We start from the raw sequence: 19,879 nt of genomic DNA on the forward strand, positions 1-19,879 counted from the left end.
AAATATTCCCCCGCAACACACACGGGCCGATCAACTTTCACATTCAGACAAACTGCCGATCGCGCGGGAACTGAAATGGGCTTCTTTGTCCTGACTTTAATCTGGCTCGCATCTGGCGAACAATTCAAAACAACTCCATTCTCCGACATAAAGTCCCACCCCAGCACAATGTCGTGAGACAAATTATGTACCACTGTGAACTCCGTGTCCTTAGTTCGACCATCTGCGATTAGCACTGACAAAACACATTTCCCTACCGCGTTCAAGTGATGACCGGTAGCCGATAACAGCCGGGCAGGTGCCGTCAGTTCAGCGTTCGGGGCGATGACACTAAAGACACGACTATCGAGCAAGGACAACTGGCTCCCACTGTCCAAAAGTGCGTCACTTACCAGGAAGCCGTTCACATTTACCCGAGTAGTCGGAAGAGTCATCACCCGACGTCCACGCTGCCCTAGTAGCCGTTTGGGCACTGCCGCTTCAGATGCCCATAGCCACGGCACGACCAGCAGCGCACCTCCCTCCGTGTGCTGTCCGGCGGCGCCGGCGAGCCGCGTCTCCCGCCGGGGCGCCCCGGCCGCCACCCCTCTTCACTGTCCGGCGACGCGTCATCCCGGCGAGGCGCCGGTCGCGAGTCGCCACGGCGAGCAGCCCACGGTGAGTCGCCACGGCGAGGCACGCGCCGCGGGTCACCACGACGAGTCGGCCACGGCGAGTCATCACGGCGAGGCGAGCCCCGAGCGCCGCCACGAGAGGGCGCATACGGCGAGCCGCCCGAGCGCCCGCCAGCGGCGGCGGCGCGGGACCGCCCCCAGGAGCCGCGAGCCGGACTCGGGCTCCGGCGCGCCCGCTCCACGGACGGACGGTCACGTTCACGGCGCGAGGAATCTTCCTGATTCCGATCACCGCTCGGAGTCGGAGACATCATGTCCCCGCGCCCGACCCTCATCACTTCGCGATCCGCCCACTGAACCCAAGCGCTCGCGCGGCGCTCCTCCTCGCCGAAAGCCTCCGCCAGCGTCTCCTCACGACGCAGCACGTCCACGGCGGCGTCGAACGAGGACACGTTCTGACGGGACAGTAAAAGTTTCTCCTGCGGCGAAAGCCCGATCAGAAGATGCCGGTAGAGAGCGGCCTTGTGGGCCGGCACACAGATGGTCTTGACCTTGCCCGAGGCGTCATAAAACTCGGGGCACGCATCACGCACCAGCTCCTTGATACGCGTGGCGTACTCCAGGACCGGTGCGTCGCCCTTGACCGCTGAGCCAAGACGCGACACAGCCAGCTCGGATGTGCTGGCGCCAAAGGCGGCACGCAGTCGGCCTGTGACGTCCACCACTTCGCCGTCAGCTTCGACGATCTCCAGGGCCAGACCGCGACATCGCGCCGCGATGACGGTCTGAAGCTGCCCATCAGCGATGCCCCCGAGGGCCGCCAGCCGCTCGCACTGCTGGATGAAACGGTCGGGTGCCGAGCTACCGTCGTAGATCGGAAAATCCGACAATGACACTCTGATCACTGGAACAGTGGCAGTGCCACTAAGCATCGCACTCTTCGCGTCCTCAGGCATGGCGATCACTGAACCGCTGCCACCATGTCACGTGGCCACGCACGCAGCAGCAAACACCCGCTCGCTGGCGCGTCTGTATTATCACTGACTCCTGGCCCCGCCGCACGGCCCGACCGGCCGGTCGCCACGTCACGTGACCCGGGCGGCGGGGACAGCCAACCACAGCGCAGCACGACAACACGGGGCGGCCCAAGGGCGCTCCACACAGCCCTGACACCATGGATGTGAGCAACTACGTCACATCATTACACCAATCACCTCTCAGATTTTGTTCTCTATGCGTCATTGTTTTTCGCAATATCCCTAAAATGTTAAGTTTTGCAATATATTTTATATTTGTTTGAAATTTTTGAGAGATAAGTTGCATTTACTGCAATAAAATATTGATTTGAACAAAAAATGTTGTCAGGACAATGAACATATGATGAAATTAAATAGTTCCAGGGTTTCAGCAAAGTTTTCGAAATTTGGCGGCAATTGCGCCATAGTTGTAGACGATGACATTTTTCACAGAAGTGTGAGGGTTTGGAGCGATTTAAGTTAAGTGTTTTTTCTTCCGTACTCTGGGATTATTTTTACAATTGAGGATTCCAAAATAATCAGTTGCTTGAAGTGTTGGTTACATTTTTATCTTGATCTCTGAAGCACAGGTATGCGAGTATTTAGGCATTCTTATAGCAGGCTTCTCACATGCTGCCACCCGTTTGGGAAAAAGTGATATTTAACTTTTCCTATTTTGTTTTCCCTGCCGATTCCGTGTTGAATGCTGTTGAATTGGATCAAGGAAAAAACATTCACAACATTACCTAATTGTCTTGTAATCTGCAATTTTGACAGTGTCCGTAGTTTTAAGGCTCAGTATGTTTCTCAGTTCACTGTTCAAAGTATTATGCAGTTGTCAATGTCAGTTGAGGAAACTACGAGGCGAACATAAAAAATTGATTGGTCAATAAATGGACTTTTGATGACCATATATGGGCATAAATGCAGCCCCCGCTACTAAGGGTGAAAAACGGTATAACAAGCCGGTACCTACTTGTGGTACCTATCGCGTCCACTTATCGGAGAGAAAAGGCTTCCATTTTCCACCAGGAATTAGCGTGATTTGACTAAATTCGGCGAATAGACTCGAAATTTTGTGTTGTAACTCTGCGCGATTTAGAGCCGCCAGTTAATTGTGTGCAGAGTGAGTGTAGGCCTTGTGCGGTTAAAAACATTCTTATGCCTTATTTTTTTCATTTGAATGCTAAAATGCATTGAAAAGATGAAGTCTGATTTTATGACCTTATATGGTCATCGCCCCGCCCACTCCAGCCGTTGATTGGCTAATCCAATTTTTGTTTGGCTTCTCGTAGTTTCCCCAACTGATGTTTCTCAGTTCAGTGTATTATGCTTGTCAATGTCAATGTTGTGTAGCTAGTAACAGCTTGGGCTTCATGCATGAGGCACAGTATAGGTAGGTACTGTACACTGTACAAGTACCTAATGTGCGTTTTCAGTCATGGCTATGATTTGTTTCTGTATCTGAGAAACGATTTGCCAAATTACGATGAAACTTGGAATGTAGCTCACCTCACATGTATCGTATCATCATCCTTGCAGCCGCAAGTTTATCTTTTGCTATCTACCCCTGAAGCACTCTGTATTTAAAAATAATCAGTCAAAGGCAGTCAAAACAATCTGCTGAGATTGGTAAAGCCTCACACATTACTTCAGCAGTGGGCTGTTACCGATCCATGGATGCAGTCACTGGCCATCTTAACCAATTTCCAAAACAACTACAGGGGAATGCTAGCTTAGTACTGCGAAATCATCATATATGCCCTGATTTATATGTGATAGCCCATTTTTGGCAGTATGTTCCTGGCAAATACTGCATGATGTGTGCTGACTCACTGTTTTTGTTCTAGGGCAGCCATGGCCCCTGGTGTGTGTGATGTGGAGGCAATGCTGACCGGCCTGTGTGAGGAGGTTCAGTCCTCAGCCAACAAGCTGCACAAAACCGACTTTGCTGTAAGTGCAAACCTGGACACTGGCTGTTTCGGTTTAGGCTGAATGACAGGTGCAAAAAGAACATAACAATTTGCGTGCCCCCAGTAAATATGCTTAGGTATAAGCAGGGCTGCGGAGTCGATGGATTTTCAGCGACTCCGACTCCGACTCCGACTCCGGCTTTCAAAAACCAGCTCCGACTCCGACTCCGACTCCGGCCAGAATTGTCGACTCCGACCGACTCCAACTCCCGACTCCGACTCCGCAGACCTGACAGGGCTGCGGAGTCGACGGATTTTCGGTGACTCCGACTCCGACTCCGGCTCGGATTTCTAAAATCGACTCCGACTCCGACTCCGACTCCGGTCACAACTATCGACTCCGACCGACTCCGACTCCGACTCCGACTCCGACTCCGCAGCCCTGGGTATAAGAATGCAAGGCATGTCGGGACAGGAGAGACAAGCAGTATCATTTACCAGCAATGAGTAAAAATCCACACCAGCCTGCTCCATTGAGTCCATGTGAAGCTATAAAGGGTTCCATTTGGAAATCCACTCATAAGTTAAAAGTAGACTGCTTTAGATAAGAGGGGTTTGCCCACTGGCAGTTCATCCAGAGTACCTATTTAAGGATGATTGATTATCTTTGGCAGTACTGCACCAGTACTCTTGCTCTGCATGTTACCATGGTTAGGTGCGTGCTGCACCGTCCAAGATAACACCAACATGTTACACAATAACATTGAAACTGTCATACTATACACTATAGAGTTTGGTTTAACCATCGCCCGTATAGGGGGTGTCGAACGGACCCCCTCGTTTTTTCGCGAATAACTCGTGTAAAAAGCGGCCGATCGCGACGAAACTAACAGTACCCTCGCGCTAATCAATTTTACACCTAACCTGAAAATTGCATGACCCTGACCAGAAAGACCTTTGACCTGTGAGCTATTTCTCGAGACCATGTTTGGCTGGAATCACGGTTCGGCGGATGCCGACTCGCATTAGTCGCGCGTTTGCAGTCTTTTCGTGGTTTCAAGCGTTCAGACATGTGATATGATGTTGGTCCCATGCATTAGGTGGGTGCCAGCCAAGGTCACCTGAAGGTCAGGTAAATCACCTTTGCTGACCTTGGTTCACTTTCTCGAGTTTTACATGATTCTAGGCTAGTTTTTATAGCTAAATTCGAACTTAGCAGCCATTTGAACATTTACGAAGTAGTTTTGGTGCCTTCGTAACATGCTACGAAGCTGTCGGGGGCGGTTGACACGTACTACGAATACCCGGCAGGGCCCCTACTGGTTGACCTGACCTGACCCGACCTGGCCTAAATGCATAAAGACGTCATCGGTGATCAAAACTAACATGATATTCATGATCAGCAAAAAAAAAAAAAAACCAGCAGCTACACTTACCTAACGACGTTATAACAGGTCCCGATTTTTCTGGCTTTTGGGTCATTGACCTTGACTGGAAGGTCAACCAATGACCTAGGACCTTAAAATTGGATATTGTCGGCTTCCTCTCGTCACGGGAAAAGCGCTCGTTTTTTTCCGCGGAGCACTAGCTTGATCAGGGGCCAAATGGCAAGGCGGGCTCCAACAGACCTCCCCCCCCCCCCCTTATACGTTCGCGGCTGGCAAAACACCAATACGGGCGGGGGTTAAGGAACAGTTTTACAATGCCAGGCTATGTTGGACGCAGGCACAGGATCACCTAAGTAGCTCAGTGGGACTTGGGAGAGTGTCTTGTCTTAAAGAGGACCAGTGGTTGCTCTAGGCTCAGCCCACTTTAGTTGTTAATGTTATTTGTTCCCTCATTAAATGCCTGTAATACTCACTAGCCACCAAGACAAAGCAATGAGACTAATTAAAATGCTAGTCCCTAAACGTAATTATGCTGATACGAAAAAACTGCAGCCCCATAAGTTGAGATTTTAAGTTAGGCTTCACTCATGCTTAAAAATGTGCAACCAAATTTGTGCAATCGCATCTGTTGCAATCTGTTTTGTTAAAAAAATGGTTTGCATCTTTACAATGCCTCTGGCCTTGTGCTGTCAAAATTTTCATGCAGGTAAAGCTAGTATTCACAGAATAAGCTGCTGGACAATTCTGCCTCATCCTGACCCTTTCGTATCTCCCAGATGCAGTTTTGCAGCTGCCCCTAGCAGATAAACTAGACTACCTTCTAACTCTGGCCCCTGCATGGCACAGGAGCACTTTCAATGGCTCTCGGAGATTGTCGAGGAGACCCGCAAGCAGCTGTGGGGCGCCCCCGAAGGTGATGAGAAACCCCAGAAGCCAGATGACACGGTGACGAGCGCGGCGAACACGAGCGATGCCGCCGAGCCGGCCGGACCCTACCTGCTGCCGCGCACGCCCAGCATGAAGCGCCGCCGCAAGGAGACGGACCAGGCGAGCCGGCTGGCGGCGCTGAATGCCAGTCTCATGGAGACCAGCACCAGCACCAGGAGCTGCCGCGCCGCCTCCAAGGTACGTGCCCTAACACCAGGAGCTGCCGCGCCGCCTCCAAGGTACGTGCCCTAACACCAGGAGCTGCCGCGCCGCCTCCAAGGTACGTGCACCAGCACCAGGAGCTGCCGCGCCGCCTCCAAGGTACGTGCCCTAACACCAGGAGCTGCCGCGCCGCCTCCAAGGTACGTGCACCAGCACCAGGAGCTGCCGCGCCGCCTCCAAGGTACGTGCCCTAACACCAGGAGCTGCCGCGCCGCCTCCAAGGTACGTGCCCTAACACCAGGAGCTGCCGCGCCGCCTCCAAGGTACGTGCCGATCACCGCCGGCGGACAACGCGAGCGGACCTCGGTCGGCAGGAGTCATAACTCGAAGCGCTTTGATGTTTTGATCATTGTTTGGGCTGGACGTTATCGGGACTATTTATGTTTCGTTTTTCGTTTCATCTTTCGATATTTCGTTTGTTCGATACTTTGTGCGGACGCTGCGAGTGTTGCTTTTTGACCGATGTGTTCGTGCCGGTGTGGGCAGGTCTCCAACCTGAAGCGAGTGCAGCAGATGCAGCAGATGAAGGGGAAGCTGCGCCGGCCGCGCAGCTCGTGCCTGCGCGCCGAACAGGAGCTTCTGGAGAAGGTGCGCCGTGGCCACCGCGTGGCCATCGACAGCAGCGACTCGGAGCAGGAGCAGGAACAGGAGCGGCGCCGGCCGCCGCGCCGCGGCAAACGCTCACCGCCCGCCGAGCCGCGCACACCGCCCGCAGAGAAGCGCAGCCGCACGCGGACCGCCGAGCCCGTCAGTCCCTACATCAGGTGAGAATGCGCTACTGTTCAAGCTATTCCAGTTATGTAGGTTGCATGGAGGCTGGAGCTGCGCTAGCATCAGTTTGCTACTGAATCTGATATTTACAATCTCATTTTGATACGAACAGTAATTAAAACACCTTTTGTACGAAGTCACCTTAGATATTATGCTTCTTTTAAAGGATCATCAGACAACTGTTTTGCCTTCAAGTGACGTCTTTGCTCGTTCTGTGTCGAACAGGGTGGAGGAGAAGCCAGCCGTTCGTACCATGGTTCGCGCCTACGAGGCTTACGTGGGTACCGCCGACGAAGGTGGAACGCCGGGCCGTGCGCGGCCGCCCGCCGCCACCCCGGGCACGCCGAAGACGCCCGTTCCTCTGCCGCGACAGAAAGCACCTCAGCCGACCCAGCCACCACCTGAGGAGAAGGCAGATCCCCAGACCCCGCTCCAGGCCTCCGCCGCCTCGAAGACTCCTCCAAAGGCTCCGGAGCCCCCGGTGGAAGAGCCTAGCCCAGTGCGGGCTCAGAGCCGCCGCCAGACACGCAGCAAGGTGGCAGCCGCTGCGCCGGCCCCGCCTCCGCCGCCGCAGAAGGAAGAGCTGAAGGCGCCGCCGCCGTCCAAAAAGAAGCCAGACTCTCCGCCCCAGACGGCGGCGTCACCCCGAACCCCGCCGAACGCTGCCGCCGCAAAGGCCCTGTCCCCAGTGGCTCCAGCGCCGGCCGAGGAGCCGAGCCCCGTGCGGGCTGAGAGTCGGCGCCAGACACGGAGCAAGGTGGCTGCCGCCGCGCCGGCCCCGCCGCCGCCTCCGCCACGATCCGCCGCGCCCCCGGCCGCTGCGGAGCCGGAGCAGTCGGCGGCTCAGACAGACAGTGCTGACAGTGCGCCGATGGCATCAGGCGACAGCACGGACGCAGCCGGCACCGCAGACTCGGCCGACTCGGCGGGAGAAGTGCCGATGGACGTCGACCAGCGGGAGGAGACTGAAGAGGATACTGGGGAGCACGAGGGAACGGAGGATTCACAGGAGGGAACGGAGGAATCGCAGGAGGAGCAGGAGGCCGACCCGGAGAGGCACGGCCGCCGCCGGGTTTCTTCGGCACCGGAGGTGATGGACGTTAACGCCGTTCGCCGTCTGACTCGAACCCAGGCCGCCGTCAATCTGGTGGATCTGGACCCGCCGTCGCCGACCGAAAGCCGCCGCCAGACGCGCTCTCGTGCCGCCGCGCCGGAGAGCAAACCGCTGACGGCGGCGCCCGAGTCCCACCAAGACCAGACAGGTGCCGAGCGGCGCCAGACGCGTTCTCGGGCCGTCACGCCGGCCAGCGAGCATACTTCACCGGCGGAGAATCGCCGCCAGACGCGGACCCGCGCCGCCCAACAGCCGGAGCCGGAGACCGCCGAGAGTCGCCGTCAAACCTGGACGCGCGCCGCCCCGCAGCCGGAGCCGGAGGCAGCAGAAACCGCCGAGAGTCGCCGCCAGACTCGCACGCGCGCCGCGTCACAGTTGGAAGCAGCGGAGGCAGCGGAGACCGCCGAGAGTCGCCGCCAGACTCGCACGCGCGCCGCCCCACAGCCGGAGCCAGAGGCAGCAGAAACTGCTGAGAGTCGCCGTCAAACGCGGTCGCGAGCCGCGCCTCAGCCAGAGGCCGTGGAGGCTGCCGAAACTCGTCGCCAGACGCGGACGCGCGCCGCGCCGGAGGCTGATGGAGCGGACGCGGCCGAGGAGCGTCGCCCGCTGCGTCGCGTCTCGTCGGCGCCGGACGTGCGCAGTGCGCGACCGGCGCGGGGCGCCGACGAGTCCCAGACCTCCTCCCGCGGCTCGCCGGGAGACTGGGCCGATCGCTCCACCAACACGGCCAGCAAGCCGGCCAGGGGCAAGGCGGCACGCTTCACTCCGCAGGTGAGCGACAACTATGGGCCGTGAGCACGCCGTTTGATGTAATTCAAGAGCGGAACATATGGGTAGTCAAGTCGTGTAAGTCATAAGCGTATGCTGAAATAGCGTTCCCAAAGGAAAGCACGCTAAATTTTGCATACGTTGACCGACGTATGCCGGCCACCTTTTCAGTTGTTGGTCACTGTAGTGTCCCCATGTATTGAGTGTCTAAATATGAATCAGGTACTCATTCAATAGTATTATTCGTTCCCTCAGCCGGGCCGAACTCGCGGCGCCAACATTGCCATGCCGGTGGATGGCAGCAGCAGCTTCATCCAGCGGGCGCCGGCGCGTCCCACTGCCGAGGAGCTCGAGCAGCGCCGCCGACTGGAGGCCCAGAAGAAACGAGAGCGCGAGGAGGAGGCCCGCCGCAAGCGGGATGAACTCATCCGGATGCGCGCAGAGGAGAACAGCCTGTGAGTACCGCCACCCGGCCGCCGCTCGCAGGTCCAGCCAGCGGGAGTAGCTCGTAACTCATTCGCAATAATGTTTGTGAGCAGTTTTTTTCGTGATGCAGCAGTAATTAGTACTCTGAAGTTGTTGCTGCATTATTGCATATTCTGTTTGAATTATTGTAATTTATGGTATTTTCCTACCTGAAGATTACTTTTGCTATTCGGTTCTCATCCTAAATAACCACGCATAATCGAAGTAAAAGCAGCTAGCAATATTATTATTAAGAAAATGATTATTGACGTGACGGATATTTCTCTGGGACTGTTTCAGTAATCAGTGCTCCTTGTTACATGTCGCTGTAACTTGTTAGACCTCATACATGACTTGGTCTCTTTGCCGACAGCTTGGAAAGTGTCGTTTTGCCGTTTTTTCTGCCGCCTCTTGGTGTTGGTTCCGCTGTAGCTTACCTCTGACGATCCCACCCCGTGTGCCCGCAGGAAGCGCCAGGAGCGGCAGCAGCGCGCCTTTGAGCAGCGCCGCCAGCTGGCCGAGGAGCAGCGGCGCGCGCTGCAGCAGAAACAGCAGCGTCAGGACGAGCGTGCCGAGACGGCGCAGCGCGACACCGAGCGCAAACGCCAGGAGGAGGCGCTCCGCAAGCGGCGCCTGCTGGCCGAGCGCCAGCGCGAGGTGGAGGAGAAGCGGCGCGCCGACGAGCAGGCGCGCGCCGCCCGCGCCCGCCAGCTCCAGCAGGAGGAGGAGGAGCGGCGCCGGCAGCACGCGCTGCGCGAGCAGGAGCGCATCGCGCGCGAAAAGGCCGAGAGCGCCCGCCTGGCGGAGCGCGAGGCGGCGCTGAAGGCCGAGCGCGAGGCGGCGGCGCTGAAGGCGGAACAGGAGGCCGCGCAGCGAGCGGAAGTCAAGGTGAGGGAAGCCGCGGGTGCGGCTGCGTGGGGCTCGTTAGTACGTTGAAGTGTCTGCTTGCTATCCCTTGCAACAGCTCACAGCTCTGTGAGCCAACTTCCCAACTATCCAACGTCCCAGCCACCTAAATCCAATTGCTGAGGTTATGGTGTGACTGCTGACTACTACACACTTATTCTTGGATGTTTTGTGTCTATATTGTGTGCTGTGCAAGATCAGCTTTATCCTCGTTCACACTACTGTCCATCACCGCATGTGGTCTGTGTATCTCCCGCAGAAGATGCCGCCTCCCGTCAAGGCCGGGCTCAACTCCACCTTCACCATGAACGAGGACGAGCACACCACAGCGCCGGCGCCGCCGCCACCCATCACCTCGTACCAAATCACCCCCGGCCGGGACGAGCTGCCGCCCCAGCCGCTGCGCGACAAGGACAACTACAACATCGACGACCTCAAGTCGGACGATGACACAGACGACGAGTCGGCGCCGCGCAAGGAGATCCCCGCCTGGGCCACAAGTTAGTACCGGGGCGGGCTGCCGGGTGGTGCGGTGGGGACGATCGGAACGGCTAGCCGCTCCGGGTGGTTCACGGGGGGGGGGGATATAGTTAATTACGCAATCGGTAACACAACATGCATGACCGGTACAAGTTCTGTTTTATAGTAGTATCACGCATTCGTCAGTCGACCAGTGTTCAGTACGGTACAGTGTGCAAACTGTGTTACGAACGCAGCTGTGGAGCGTCATTTGTGTGTGTGTGTGCTTGGGAGGACGGCAAACGTTCTTGGGAGTCTAAGAAATGTTATAAATTGGCTCCTTTAGACCTGAGATATCTTGCCGTCTTATTTCGTATCTTGGTGTCGATCTACTTTGTGACTGCATTTACTGTCATGCTCACAAGTCACAATAGCTGCGCTGGTTTCTGTGAACGACACTGCAGTTTTGTCTAAAAGGAAGTTTAACTGCTTTTCTGTGCTACCATCCCGCTTTATTCCGTATTTTCCGAGTCCTGAGGCCAGTTTTACCAACAGAAAAATAGCCGCCTGCCGGAATTTTTTGCCTGAAGACTGCTTCACATACGGTGCGTGAACTGTAAAGCCTTATCCGCTTACGTGCCCATCGCGTTTGCGCTCCGTATGTGAAGCGGTCTGAAGGCAAAACATTCCGGCAGACGGCTTTTATGTTGGAAAAACTGGCCTCTGTTCGACTGTTCGACAGAATGCCAGTTTGGGCTCGTTCAGATAGTCAGTCCGTGCTGCTCTTCATCAACCCATCCGTCCTTCCATCCGTTTATCCGTTCCTTTATCTCTGCTTGTACGCGCGGTGTTCATGCGAACAGCTGTCGGCGCGTCCTAACATTTCGATAATCAGCAAACAAACCCAAGCACATGTCTGTCTGAGTGACCTGCCTCGGCGCCCGTCTGACCAGTCACCGTAACCCGCCCGTGTTTCCGCAGAGGCGCGCCTGCAGGCGGCGCTGATCCGACAGGTCTACGACGGCCCCAACACGGACACCATCTTCCCGCCGCACGAGATGTTCCCAGACGTACGGCTGGAGCACATTTTCGCGTTCGCCCGGAGGCGCTTCTTCAAGCGTACCTCCAGCGCGCACTGGGACACGCCGCCGCGACGGCCCTAGGGGGCGGACGGAGAACTGTGGGGTGACTGAGGCTCTGTGACGCCCATTCACCGGCGGAGGCGCGGACTGAACGAACTGGTGCTAACAGGCGCCCCGTGCTCACTAGTGAGAGCTCACGGACGACGTCGGCCCGCCGCCGGGCGTGGAGGGTCCGTGCAGTGTTGTGTTACATAGGTAGGAGTCACATGTTGTAGACAGTGGCGATGTCGGTGGTGGCGGAGAATGCTGTCGCGAGATACTCGCTGACACCCGCTGGTGCCAGGCGAGGTGTAGTGGGAACACCATTCGCATGAGAGCTACCCCGCGCTGGTAGGTGTAGTTAGCCACGTATATGTACATGTTTACTGGTGCTGCCCAGAAAGAAGAAGCCGGGCGTTTGACAACAAATCACGCCGCATCCACGACGATGTTATCTGACAAGGCCGATCCTTCCGTTCAGCTAGTTAGTTTGTTGAGGTCTGCGACGTCACTGTCGCAGACTGCGTCGATGGCAATATGCTCGACCTCACTCTTGTCTGTGTGGGTGCGATTATAGGGTAGGTTGTAGATTGTCCCGTGAATTTCTCCATTCATCTTGCTGCCATCGCTTAACTTCTTCGTTTCCTCTCGTAAAAACTGTTGTATCCTAATTTGTTTTAGTGTAAATAAATAAAGGTACATCACCTTCCATCGTCAGAAAAGATGCTTTTTATGTAAATAGGGCCTTGCTTTTTATTGTATTATGGACCCATTGACGAAAACGGACGGCATCATTTGTACCAGTGGAATTGCGAGAGAACTAAGATTATGGGCTGCAACATCTTGTACAATGAATGCCGCACTTGCGTTCTGATTAATGAAGCTCTTTTTGGTGCCCATGCCTCGCTGAAAAACTGCTCTACAACAACGGAATATGCCTTTGTGATCTAAGACTCCCTTCGCTTCTATTCTGCTCCCGGGTCGATGTTCCATTGCATGTCATTCTATGCAAGGCCCTAAATACAATTCTTTGGAAAGATGCGGAAGTGTATATGGAGTAAAAATTAGAGTTGCAAAACATGTAACTTGCAAATGCAACGATACCGGGTGTTTCGCTTCGCAGCTACTTTCTGATTGGTACAATCAATGACGTCATAGTTTTTAATTTGAAAGGCTGAGGCCCCATGTTTATGGTCTAAAATATTCGTAACCTTGACAAAATCGGCCTTTCGTCGCGTGGGGCGGCTGTTCGTGTGTGGATTTGTGTGATAGTTATAGGTGTTATCCTCTATTAAATGTTTTATTTATTGGTACGGTTGATTCACAGTCCATACAGTATCACTTTGACTTACGTTGTTTAAACGTCAAGCGCATGATGGCGGCCACAAACGTGGAAACCAACCAGCTTCTCGCCTTCATCAAGATTGAACTCACGGATCAGGTAATATTTCAATTTGATAATATAATTGTAATGGTTATTAGCGGGGTTTGTATGTTGACTGTCCTATGTCAACTCACCTTGTCAATTCACCTTGCTGGATTCTTTCTAACCATCGGTCGGCAAGGAAAACTAGGCTTGATGGATCAGGATGGATGGACGGGAGGAACCGTGCAATTGATATGGCGTGCCAGTTGTCCATCTCAGAACACAGCCATGGCATACAGTATTCGTCTAACTACTGTCATTGTGAATGCAATGCACACAACTTGAAATTCATGGCTGAGTTGAGTAATTTGAATTAGCTGTTAAACTAAAGTGCCTTTGCAATGGGTATGGACAATTAAAGCTGCAATTACAGACATCAAATCATTGTGGTTTTCCTGATGCAACAGCAATGCACTGATTTGTGAAGTTTGCCTTGGCTTAGATTGATAATGACACATTTTGCATTCAAACTATTTTTGTTGGAGACAAAGTATAATTGCTTGAAAGTAGAAGGTGCTTGTATACCTACCATATGCTCGTGTAGATGTCATAAATGGAAAGTTACTGTAGCTCTAAAAATTAATTTATGTTGCCTGCTTCCTAAGTTGTGAGAGGGGCACCTTGAAAGTCTGAAGAGGAGCCCAATGTACAGCATGTTATCATGTTGTTGTCTTGTTAAGTTCAGATTTGGGACAGAAAAAAATGAGTTGTCAGAGTCCAATGATATCAACTGTACACTGTACAGTAAAATAAACTGAGTCATTTTCCCTAGGGCTGTTCACGGGCCCTGTGTGCGGTCGGACCGCACACAGCCTCCAAGCTCCGCCCACTGCGTCCCTACGTCAGCCTTCCGTCACCGCACACAGGGACCGCTGTGGCCGGTCGGGACTGACCACAGCGGACCGTCCACCACACGCAGCCATGCCGTCAGAGCCGCCTACCCATCCCCTACCCCCACGCCTGCTGGACGCACCGCACACACCGCACGCAGCAGTGTGCGGTACCCGTGAACACCCCTCCTGCTACTTAGTTCCTAGCAGGGCTGCGGAGTCGGAGTCGGAGTCGGAGTCGGTCGGAGTCGACAGCTGTGACCGGAGTCGGAGTCGGAGTCGGAGTCGATTTTAGAAACCCGAGCCGGAGTCGGAGTCGGAGTCACCGAAAATCTGTCGACTCCGCAGCCCTGCTAGGTCTGCGGAGTCGGAGTCGGGAGTTGGAGTCGATCGGAGTCGACAATTTTGCCCGGAGTCGGAGTCGGAGTCGGAGCTGGTTTTAGAAAGCCGGAGTCGGAGTCGGAGTCGGAGTCGCCGAAAATCCATCGACTCCGCAGCCCTGGTTCCTAGCTTCCTTTTGCAGCTGTCCAATGCCGTTCCAATTCCAATATTGTTCTGCCCATTTAGACAGAGACTAGTTCCTTATTAAATATTTCAACCCATCCCATTTCAAGGCATTTCATCTATCCTACATCCCATCGATCCCATCCCTTTCCATCCCATCCCATCCCTTTCCATCCCATCCCTTTTCATCCCATCCCTTTCCATCCCATCCCTTTCCATCCCATCCCTTTCCATCCCATCCCATCCCATCCCATCCCATCCCATCCCATCCCATCCCATCCCATCCCATCTCAAGAAAGAAAGTTAAGATGTTGGCACAATATAGCCTCATTGCTGGTGTGCCCTATAGCACCAAATCATCATCATCGCCATCCCATTTCAGGCATTGGAGCTGCAGCAGTACCTCAAGTCGAAGGGTGCAGACATAGCCGCAGAATCATCGGGTGACCTGCACCAGGACCTGTCACTCATCATCAAGGCCTGCGATGTGTGCTTTGCCTCCTCTGCTGCAGCCGATGTTGAGGCCGTCCTGAATAGCATTGTTTCTATGATTATTCTGGTGAGTTTTTTGAAAAACTAGGCACACTACTGCATTACATCATTGGTATCAGTCATGATTACCTATATTTTATAAGAGAAGGCTCATGCAAATTAGTTATATGCCTTCCATTATCACATGTTGGAATAAGTATGTTCATAAATCAACCAATGCTCTATCTAAATTGATCTATGACAAAACTTTTAGTGCTAATAATAGCAAAAGGAGGGCATACTGGAACTTTGATGCATTTTTAACTCATGTTTTCTATTTTCACCAGGGATCTTCACTAATCATTATTTACCCCTGTGTTTCAGGAAACTGTAAATGACAACAACAAGCTCATCATAGAGTTTTGTGAGAAGATGTCAACAGCAACAGCATTCCAGGAAGTGTGCCTCAAAGTTCTTAACCTGTTGTTCAACAGTCTCAAAACATCATCACCAGTGAAGTATGATGTCTACTACAGCCTTGTCTCCCTGGCTGGGAAAGTTGACCAGGTGGGTCTTTGTTTCTTTACTGATTTCATGCTCACAGTAGGATAAGTTTATGAACCCAGTGAAATGTTTTAGGACGACCAATTCAGAGGTAAGCTTGGCCAGAGTCACTGTTCTCGACCCGATTCACCACCGCCCGTGAATACCGGCGCCGCTTGGGCTCGCCGGCCGGCTGCTCATGGGGCGGTGGCTGCCTTAGAAAGCGCCAATCACTGTCAACTCAGTGTGCGGAACACGTCTAGTGAAGTGGCAACAAAGCACAATGCCGCCGTAACGTTACAGCGGAAGGGTGTGACGATGAGGTCGGCAGAAGGGGGGATGGAGGGGGTAATTCAGCATCCAGTCCAGGCATCTCATATTAAACTGCTGATCTGTGAATATTGTCTCACCCCATTCGTCGTTCACCTTTGGGTATAAAAAAGCTCAAACAAAAGACCAGAAGGCTAAGGAGCTTTTCGAATTTTGTATTCGTTCACGCCTTACGGGCGCAAGTGCAGTCACTAATGCATTTCGTTGACGGGTGCAAATGGTATTGGGTCCGTATTCGTTCACGGGCTCTTGGGCTATCCCAAAATCTAGGCGAGTCGCGCCATTATGGATCGTTCGGCGCGTCGGACGGCTTCTCTTGACCACGGGAGTAACGCCATCGCAAGCTACGTCCGGACTGTGACTGCCTTTCTTTCCTCTCCTTGAACTCTCCCTCACCCGCTACATTTGACCGTTTGTCAAGCATCAGCCTGGCGACTCAAACTTTTCCGCTGCGCCGCGACTGAGACAGGTGGCGCCCCTCCCTCGAAGAGATGCTGTGCGTTAATTGTACCCGACCATGGAGCGTCTGTGACGGTCCTGAACCTGTGACGTTGATTACCCGACAGCTGGACAGCGTGTTCACGACGATCCCGGCCATGGAGGCGGCGCTGGGCTCCAGTCTCACCACCAGCCAGAAACAGAAGCTGCTGCGGCTCATCTTCCGTGAGCTGCTCAACAACAAACACAGGTGAGGTGTTCAACAACAAACATAGGTGAGCTGCTCAGTGCTCAACAACAAACATAGGTGAGCTGATTAACAACGAGCAGCCCGACAACAGGCACAGGCAAGCTGCTCAACAATAACCACAGGTGAATTGCTGAGTGCTCAACATCAAACACGTGAGCTGCTCAACAACAAACACAGGTGAGCTGCCCAACAACAAACACAGGCGAGTTGCCCAACAACAAACACAGGCGAGCTGCCCAACAACAAACACAGGCGACCTGCTCAACAGCAAGCAGGTGAGCTGCTGCTCAGCAGTTAAGTCCCGAACCGTCAGTCTGACAGACAGACGGTCGGGCAGATCACTGCCTGCTCCACTGCAATGGCGGTGAGGGTTGGCGAATATCCGGCCAGGGGTACAGCCGTGTTAGAAGTCGCGCACAGAACCTACTGCTGTGGCCGTTTACCCAACCCACTGCTGAGACATCGTATCCTCAGCTCTCTTGATATGCTGCTGACGCCCGATGTCCCCATTCTGGCCTACCACTGACGGGTTGCGGACAAAAATACGTTTAACAACTGTTCGTTTGGCATATTGTGTACCTACGTCAGGGAAAGAACGTAGGACAAAAGAACGCAATGCATTTGTACTCAAGACATACTTTTGTCCTTACCGGCTTTATTACGGAGCGAGCGAAGCGAGCGGAGTCTCATACTGAATTAAGGGAAAATCCCGAGTATGAGCGGCCGGCCGGCCGGCCGGCCGGCCGTGGGGACGCTCTTCAAAAGCTAATATCTTAGGAACGGGACATCCGATTGACAAGCGGTCTTCTTTACTGAATGTCACTTGGACGTAAAAGTTCTGTGGTGTGATGGCCACCATGCGTTCTTGCCAACCACCGCACGTGGCGCGTGGTAAAGTTGGACATTTTTTTAAGAACCCCCAAAATTGCAACCTCAATAACGGCACAACGGTTGGGCCGATTGAATTGAAACTCGGTACACAGTTAGGTCTCCATCAGATAATTCATCTGCATGTGTTAAGGTTGGGGTGCTACAGCACGTGCGCACGTGCAGGGGGCGCTCCCAGATCTCGAGAACGGCTGGGCCGATTGCGCTCAAATTTGGTACACGGTTGGGGACCAATTAGTAGGGTGCCGTGCAAAAGTCAGTTTGGACCCCGCTTGCACGTGCGCACGTGCAGTGTGCCGCTTCCAGATCTCGAGAACGGCTAGGCCGATTGCGCTGAAATTTGGCACATCGCTAAAGACCGGTTAGTAGGGTGCAGTGCACAAGTTAGTTGGAGGTATCCCCTCGCAATTTCGCACGTGCAAGGCCCATCCTCTCGCTCGCTCCGTTGGTCGCCCAAAAGGCGTTTTACTGGTTGCGCCTACATGCTTACTTGACAATACGGGCATTTGCATGCGTATTTTCGTTCTACGTACTTTTGCGATTCGTTCTTTTGTCCGCAAATCGCCAACTGACATCCCACGCTCTGCCTTGACCTGGTGACACCCGGTACTAGTGATACGTCCTCGGGACCTGCCGCTGACCAGTGTTTCCTCTATTGAACAGGCCCCTGGTATTCTACCTCGGTCCTCCTGACCTGATGTATACACTCCATATCAATGCTCTCGACCTTCATGATCTTGTTAAAGATGTTAAGCTTGATCTTTATCTTGGCCTTAATTGCTGACGCCCGTGTCCCTCTCTGGAATCTTGCTCTGCCGCTAACGCGCCGCACCCTCCCCTGTCCCCAGTGACGCTGCGGCTGTGGTGATGATCGACCTCCTGCGTACCTACTCGGAGGAGACGGCGTCCGAGGCGCGCGAGGAGGCGCAGCGCTGCGTGCTGGCCGCCCTGGCCGACCCGGACACCTTTCTGCTGGATCACCTGCTCAGCCTGACGCCGGTCAGGTCGCTGGAGGGCACGCCCGTCTACGAGCTGCTAAACATCTTCATCAGCCAGGGGTTCGCCGAGTACCAGGCGTTCTACGCCAAGCACAAGGACCTGGTGGAGTCCTGGGGTGAGTGTGGGGTCGAACCCAGCGAATGGAAGCGGTCGCAGTATATTGCTGTTAGAGGTCTGTCATGCATTCTTCCGGTGTGTGAAATTGTTGCCCGACTTTTATGAGTACTGTGTAGGATATAACTAGTGCGCTTTTGGTTATGGGATACTTTTAACGCAGAATAGGGGATTTGATTTGTGGTTGATTAGTAGTGTTTCATTCCTGATGATTTATTCCTACTTTTTCTTCTTTGTGCGTTCGCTTTTGACATGGTGCTACGCCCTGTTCCGTCCAGGACTGAGCCACCAGGCCAACGAGAACAAGATGCGGCAGCTGACGTTCACGCAGCTGGCCCAGGCGCACCCGGACATGTCGTTCGCCATGATCCAGAAGGAGCTCTGGATTCCTGAGGAGGACGTCGAGGAGTTCATCATCGAAGGTGGGTCCGGCTCGTGGCCTAGAGCCGTTGCCAGTCACACGGCGCGCGACGCAGTCGACTCACTACCGCATAGTGCGGTGAAATTGTACCGTGAATTATCTTATTGCGATGACCTTATACTGATCAGCTGATCCATCTTTATATTTTATTGCTAAATTGCTAACTACTACCAAAGTAACCACATCTAGAAAAGCTTGTGGAAAGCCGTGTGGCAAGTACACTTTAGTCGCCTCGAAGTTGTGGAGAAATTTCTGACAGCTAAAACGTCATAAACGTTCGCATTTCATCCATGTTGAAGGGCACCGTTACCGCTGTCGTTGTCAGGTCATTGTTACCATCACCCATGGTCCTACACAACTGACGTCGTGCACCGGTCTGCCGTGTTTCAGTGCTGCGGACGCGTCTGGTGCGCGGCCGGATGGACCAGGCGGCGCGCAAGGTGCACATCTCGTCCACGATGCACCGCACGTTCGACCGCCGCCAGTGGCAGCAGCTGCGAGACGTGCTCACCGCCTGGAAGACCAACGTGGCCGCCACCCGCGAGAGCATGCAGTCCGTGGTCACCGCCCAGCTGGAGATGGCCACCCAGCTCGGCGCCGCCTCGTAATCGGTGGCGGGGCTACGAACCAAGTGTAACGAAATTCGTTATGGGGTGCCGGCCTCGGTGGAGGGCGCGCCTCACGGACGCGGAATACACTCTGTTTCTGAGGATGGCTGGCTTTGTGTTTTGTGAGGTCGTGAGACGTGATGTGCATGGGGAGATGATTTGGTAATACTGTCTGAGAACGTTTTTTGCGTTTTTAATTGAAGCCGCATTCAGTCAGGATGGGAACAAGGGAACGGAAGCATCTATGAACAGGGAGATGAATATTCAGTGATGAAGGCGATTGATGATTTGTTTTGATTTCTTCATGAGAATATAAGCAACATTTTGAAATATGGAAACATAGATTTCCTCATATGCACTGGTATTTCCGTAA

At 53.9% G+C, this 19,879-nt stretch overlaps 2 protein-coding genes across 3 annotated transcripts; both read left to right on the forward strand.

Annotated features, from left to right (window-relative positions):
- The first annotated feature begins 2,065 nt into the window (after positions 1-2,065).
- Positions 2,066-12,406, forward strand: LOC122378641 (serine/arginine repetitive matrix protein 1-like). 2 transcript variants are annotated; one of them, XM_043359895.1, is made up of 9 exons: positions 2,066-2,220; positions 3,481-3,583; positions 5,778-6,056; positions 6,567-6,844; positions 7,077-8,736; positions 8,989-9,188; positions 9,666-10,086; positions 10,364-10,604; positions 11,545-12,406. In XM_043359895.1, the coding sequence occupies exons 2-9, from the start codon at positions 3,488-3,490 to the stop codon at positions 11,724-11,726; spliced, it is 3,357 nt and encodes a 1,118-aa protein (XP_043215830.1). In that variant the 5' UTR covers positions 2,066-2,220; positions 3,481-3,487; the 3' UTR covers positions 11,727-12,406. The 2 variants fall into 2 exon arrangements, with proteins under 2 accessions (XP_043215830.1, XP_043215831.1); XM_043359896.1 differs by having other exon boundaries at positions 10,367-10,604.
- Positions 12,407-12,904: 498 nt separating this feature from the next.
- On the forward strand, positions 12,905-19,608 carry LOC122378637 (eukaryotic translation initiation factor 3 subunit M-like). Its single transcript, XM_043359890.1, has 7 exons — positions 12,905-13,125; positions 14,827-15,003; positions 15,300-15,482; positions 16,355-16,476; positions 18,213-18,478; positions 18,756-18,899; positions 19,289-19,608. Exons 1-7 carry the CDS (start codon positions 13,057-13,059, stop codon positions 19,504-19,506), a joined length of 1,179 nt encoding a protein of 392 aa, XP_043215825.1. The 5' UTR covers positions 12,905-13,056; the 3' UTR covers positions 19,507-19,608.
- Positions 19,609-19,879: the final 271 nt, after the last annotated feature.

Source organism: Amphibalanus amphitrite, unplaced genomic scaffold, assembly GCF_019059575.1.
Source record: "Amphibalanus amphitrite isolate SeventyFive unplaced genomic scaffold, NRLGWU_Aamphi_draft 000062F_arrow, whole genome shotgun sequence".
Lineage (NCBI taxonomy): Eukaryota > Metazoa > Arthropoda > Thecostraca > Balanomorpha > Balanidae > Amphibalanus > Amphibalanus amphitrite.

What these genes read in the sequence shown, in the direction of transcription:
- LOC122378641 (XM_043359895.1), top strand. Translation starts at nt 3,488, where the DNA reads ATGGCCCCTGGTGTGTGTGATGTGGAGGCAATGCTGACCGGCCTGTGT. An exon ending in GCTGCCGCGCCGCCTCCAAG is followed by an intron (nt 6,057 to 6,566) that starts GTACGTGCCCTA and finishes CGGTGTGGGCAG; the next exon opens with GTCTCCAACCTGAAGCGAGT. An exon ending in CGGCACGCTTCACTCCGCAG is followed by an intron (nt 8,737 to 8,988) that starts GTGAGCGACAAC and finishes TCGTTCCCTCAG; the next exon opens with CCGGGCCGAACTCGCGGCGC.
- LOC122378637 (XM_043359890.1), top strand. Translation starts at nt 13,057, where the DNA reads ATGATGGCGGCCACAAACGTGGAAACCAACCAGCTTCTCGCCTTCATC. An exon ending in TGGCTGGGAAAGTTGACCAG is followed by an intron (nt 15,483 to 16,354) that starts GTGGGTCTTTGT and finishes ATTACCCGACAG; the next exon opens with CTGGACAGCGTGTTCACGAC. An exon ending in CGAGGAGTTCATCATCGAAG is followed by an intron (nt 18,900 to 19,288) that starts GTGGGTCCGGCT and finishes GCCGTGTTTCAG; the next exon opens with TGCTGCGGACGCGTCTGGTG.